This window comes from Suricata suricatta, chromosome 4 (assembly GCF_006229205.1).
Source record: "Suricata suricatta isolate VVHF042 chromosome 4, meerkat_22Aug2017_6uvM2_HiC, whole genome shotgun sequence".
In the NCBI taxonomy this organism is placed as follows: domain Eukaryota; kingdom Metazoa; phylum Chordata; class Mammalia; order Carnivora; family Herpestidae; genus Suricata; species Suricata suricatta.
Genome location: NC_043703.1, coordinates 291,948 through 296,737, shown reverse-complemented (window position 1 = coordinate 296,737; position 4,790 = coordinate 291,948). Strand labels below are relative to the sequence as shown.

The window sequence follows — 4,790 nt, the reverse complement described above, 5'->3', positions numbered from 1 at the left end:
CGGCGCAGCGCCCGGGGCCCCCCTCCCGGAGCAGGCTGCCTGCGCTCCTGCTCCGCTGCAGCTCGGCTGCCACGCCGGCCGCCCTGGGGCGTCCCCTGGGGCCCCCCCAGAGCCTCCTGCGTGTGGCCGCGTCTTCGTCCATCGTCCTCCCCGGGTCGGGGCTCGGAGAGCGGGACACGGGCGCCCGAGTGGGCCCTCAGACGGAGAGCATGGCTCCCGACCTCCGTCCGATCTGACGAGCAGCCCACTGTGTCCTGCGGCCCCTGTTGCCGAGCGGCCCCTGTGACGTCACCGCAAAGTCAGAGGTCAGGGGTCAGCCCCATCCCCACCCAAGAAGGAGGCGGCTGAGGCCCCTCTGCGTGGCCGCCGGAGCGCGTGGTGCTGGGGCCGCTGCAAGCCTTCGGACAGTTTCCTCACGTTGAGGATCTTTTTCCCGTCGGGGACACGTCGTGTTAGAAACATGTCAGCAGGGACCAGACTCCGGCAAGGGGACCGCAGGCTCAGAAGGGAGGCGACTCCGTGCCGGGCAGGAGGGGCCGTGCTGACAAAGTGACAAAGCCAGTTCTGTACCCCCCCATCCGCTCGTGTGGGCGGGCAGACGTGGCACAGGGGGCGGCTGTGACGATGGCGCCTGTCCCTCACAGGTGCAGTGAGGAGCCTGGACGGAGGTACCTGCTCTCCGCTGGGGCCGCTCTCCCGGCCTGTGTGCGCCGCCCCGTGCCCTCATCACTCGCCCCTCTGTGCGCCCATGTTTGTCTTCTTCTGTTTGAGTCTAGTTGACACACAACATCACATCAGTTTCAGGAGTATGACCTAGTGACTCAACTTCTGCCCCGAGCACGCCGTCCGCTGCGCCCTGCGCAGGCTGCGCACTGTCCTTGGCTCTAGCCCGTTTTGTCCTGGATTTGTTCACTCCGAGGCTGGAGGCCTGCACCTCCCTCTGGCAGCCAAGTTTATTCTCTGTCTTTATCGGTCTGAGTCTGCTTTTTAAAAACAAATGTTTAGAGAAAGTATAAGCAGTGGAGGGGCAGAGAGAGGGGGGACAGAGGATCTGAAGCAGTCTGCAGGCTCTGAGCCGGATGCGGGGCTCAAACTCACAAACTGTGAGACCCGACCTGAACCCAAGTCGGACGCTCAACTGACTAAACCCCCATCAGGTGCCCCCGAGTCTTTTTGTGTATTCATTTGGTTTTTTGTTGTTAGTTGAGATTCTCCTTATGAACAAAATCATCTGGTAATCTTCTCTGACTGTCTCACTGAGCAGAACACACTCCAGGTGCAGCGTTGTCACTTACGCACCTCCTGCTCCACCGGACGCGTCCGCTCTGTATCCATTCCTCTGTCAGCAGACACTCGGGCTGCGTCCGTATCTTTGCTGTGTAGGTAGTGCTGCAGTGGCCATCGGGGTGCATGCGTCCCCTTGAGTGAGTATTTTTGAATTCTTCGGGTAAATTGCTGGGTCGTAGGCCTCCACACTGTTCTCCGGAGCGGCCACAGCAGTCTGCACTCCCACCAGCGGCGCAAGAGAGATCCTCTTCCCCCACATCCTGGCCAACACCTGCTGTTGCCTGAGTCGTTAACGTGAGCCGCTCGGACGGGTGTGAGCTGGTGTCTCATTGCGGTTTTGATTTGTATTTCCCTGATGACGAGTGATGTTGAGCGTCTTTTCACGTGTCTGTTGGCTGTGCCCAAATCATATGGGACTAGGGCCCACCCCAGAGGCTTCTTCTGGCCTTAATTACCCCTGTCTAAATAAAGACCCTATCTCCAAATACAGTCACAGTCTGAAGTGCCGGGGTCAGGACTTGGCCGTGATTTTTTGGGGGGACTCAATTCAGCCCGCAACACAGCTAGACAGAGGACATCTGGTGTCACCTCAGCACATGCTTTATCTCTAAACGCCCAAGGCCACGGGGACAAATCACAGCACGCGCTCTCCCTGAGTACCCAGCTGATCATGAGTATTCTGAAAGGAGCAAATACACTTCTCCCCCCTCCCAAACTCTTCACGTCTCTGCTTCCAGGAGGGCTCAGGTCACCCCCCGGGGGCCGGTGCAGGGGTGTGGTGCCCAGGTTCCCGAGCGCAGAAGGCTGGTCTTGGAGAGGCCAGGGGACAAAAGCCAGGATGGCAGGTGGCTTAGTCTGTCTGGAAGAAGAGTGACACTGAGGCCCTTCAAAGCCACCATGACCTGTCACTAAGGCACCTGGGAGAGGGGCTTCTGATTCCCGTGCTCCCCGGGGATTCCTCCTTTCCGCCCTCCTGGCTCCCTGGGTCGCATGTGTGTCTGAATCATCCAGGCTCTTTGGAGCCGCCCTGGGACCCGGCAGCCTCATGGCAGGAGCTCCCCTTGGCACCCCTCAGACTCTCCCAGCCCTGGTGCCATCCCACCATCCTGAGCCGCCAGGAGGGGCTGGAGGGAAGCGGCGGTGCACTTTGCTGCCCAAGTCCATGCCCCCAGGGAAGGGCTGGCCCCCCACCACCCCAAGTCCTATCCTGGTGTTCCCAGAGCCGGACCGTCTGGGTCTTTCATCACAGCTGACTCAGGCCGGAATTACAGTAGCAACTGAGTGAGAAGCAAACCGAAAGGAGAGAGAAATAGGGGCAAGAGAGAGAAGCTCTGCCCTTGCCCTGGAGGCAGGTGTCCCCCAAATGCACTGAGCCTCTTCCCCCACCGGTGGGACAGGGCCCTCAGCACCTTCTGCCTCCCGAAAGCCTCTCCTGATGCTCCTCCCTTAGATGCTGGCCTGTGTCTGGTCCGGGAGCTCGAGGCCCATGGTGTCTCGGAGACTATGGCACGTGGCACAGCCCACCTTCCCCCCTCGGCTGGATGCCTGTCTCCAGCCTCCGTGGTCCCCAGCAGGACACGGTCCGATGGCACTCGCAGCGCCTGACCTGCATCTCCCCATCCCAGAGAGCACGTGCTTTCCCGCTTGATCCAAAGGCCCACAGCTGGACGTGGCCCGTCAGAGGGACGTCACCCACCATCACAGCGGCACGCGGCTCACCCCCAGCTCCCGCACGTGCAGTTACCAGTAGGTTTGCTTGGGAAACCAAGCCCGTCCTCAGAAAGAATAAAAGGTCTGTTTTAATTGGCCAGTAAAATACATTGCAAATCATTAGTATCTTATAAACAGAAACATTAAGTTACAAATCCGTGTTAAAAATTGCAGTTCTGTGCAGCCTGATAGCTGTGTGTCCCCAAGTTTGGTTTTTGCGGCACCTCCCCCACCATTTTTGTGACAAGTAATGTGACTTCTGCCATCAGTCAGCCTGAAGGGCAGTATTTGCAAAGAAGAGCAGATACGGCACAAGGTCTACGTGTTCAGACAGTGCTTTCCGAGTCCCGGAGGCGAACTGCCCTTCATCAGGGCCCTGACCCCTGCAGGAAGCCACCCTCTGCGGCCTGGAAGCTTCTTGGGGCTCCACAGACACTGAGGCCCAGAGGCACGTCCCCGGAGACCATGGAGGGCCTGTGACTGGCCTCCGGGGCTGCACCTCCCCCCACTGTCACCGTGCTGTGTCGCCCTCCCCTTTGATGAGTGCAGGTCTAGATGTTTGAGGTACTTGATATTAAAGCGCTAATTGGAAGCAGTCCTTTAAAAACATTAAGAAAACCAGCTTGAAAATAATGTACATTTCTATCTTAAAAACCTCCCCCAAACTCCCACAAGGGGCAGCCAGTGTGGACTCTACTTTGAAGCCCCACAGACGACAGAACAACAGCTCCTGCCTAGAGGGGCACTGGCACTGGCAGCGTCCGCAGCTACCGGACGGCACTCCGCACCGGGACAGAGGGCAGACTGCAGGCCCCGCCCAGGTGCTCGCTGCAGAGGGACCCTGTCCTCCAGAACGTCCAGGGCATCCTCGCATTGTGACCTTCGTGTGGCCACGTACCGTGAAGCCACGAGCAGGCCGAGTCGAGGCTGAACCAGAAGGCCGCCTCACCAGAGGCGCACCTGCGGGAGCGGCCGGCCTGGTGCGGGCGGGACATTAAGGACGCGGGCCGCAGGGCCTGCAGGCGAGAGCGCACGGAGACGGAGGCGGTGCTGCGGGGGGCGCGGCACCTGCTCCAGGAAGGCCCGCCGCTGCCGGCCACCAGGGTGAGCAGAGTGCACGACGGCCACACACAGGGCCCTGCAGAGTCTCCTCAGGCGCCTGAGCCCAGAGCGCGCCGTCTGCGTGAGCTGAAGAGTGTGGGTCCCTTTCCCTGCCGGCTCCGCCCTCCCGTCTTTCCTCTGTCCCCTCCTTCGGAGCCTGCGGCTCTCGTGGGCAGCGGCAGGGCCATCCTGGACAGGACAGACCGCAGGCTTCAAATGGAATGGGTGGAGGTCTCAGACTGCTGCCTGATGTAGCTCTGGAAGCTCTTGTCTCCGATGGGGTGCTCCCTGCCAAGCGGGGATGGGGAGAGGGGAGAGTGAGGCACGGCCTCCCAGCATCAGTGTCCAGCTACGTGTTTTAATACTCTTTTTTCTGTGTGCTACGTATTCATTGTAGTAAAATAAAAAACACATACATGCAAAGAAAAACAAGTTCACCAGAAATCACCTCTAGAAGTGTAGGGTGTGGCCTGGAAAGAGGCAAAATGTGTGGAACTTCTGGCCCAGGAAAGTCTAAGTTCAAAGCAAGTGGGTTGGGAGGCAGGAGGGTCCGGGGGTCAGGAGGGTCCAGGGGACAGGAAAGTGTGGGGGCAGGAAGGTCTGGGGATGGGAGGGTGTAAGGACAGGAGGGTCTGGGGGTCCGGGGAGTCTGGAGTGCAGGAGAGTCTTGGGGCAGGAGAGTCTGGGGGACA

The 4,790-nt window shown here is 59.7% G+C and overlaps 1 protein-coding gene across 2 annotated transcripts in view; it reads right to left on the bottom strand.

The window, feature by feature from the left end:
- Positions 1 to 4,790, bottom strand: part of RASA3 (RAS p21 protein activator 3) — a 118,731-nt gene that overhangs the window by 3,483 nt on the left and 110,458 nt on the right. The window contains exon 24 of one of the 2 annotated variants that reach the window (XM_029936393.1): positions 4,007 to 4,386. The exons of the other annotated variant lie outside the window; for it this stretch is intronic. Within the exon in view, the coding sequence (XP_029792253.1) occupies positions 4,311 to 4,386 (76 nt within the window). The 3' untranslated portion in view covers positions 4,007 to 4,310. Of the gene's footprint in view, positions 1 to 4,006; positions 4,387 to 4,790 lie in introns of those variants that run through there. 2 annotated transcript variants of the gene reach the window in all.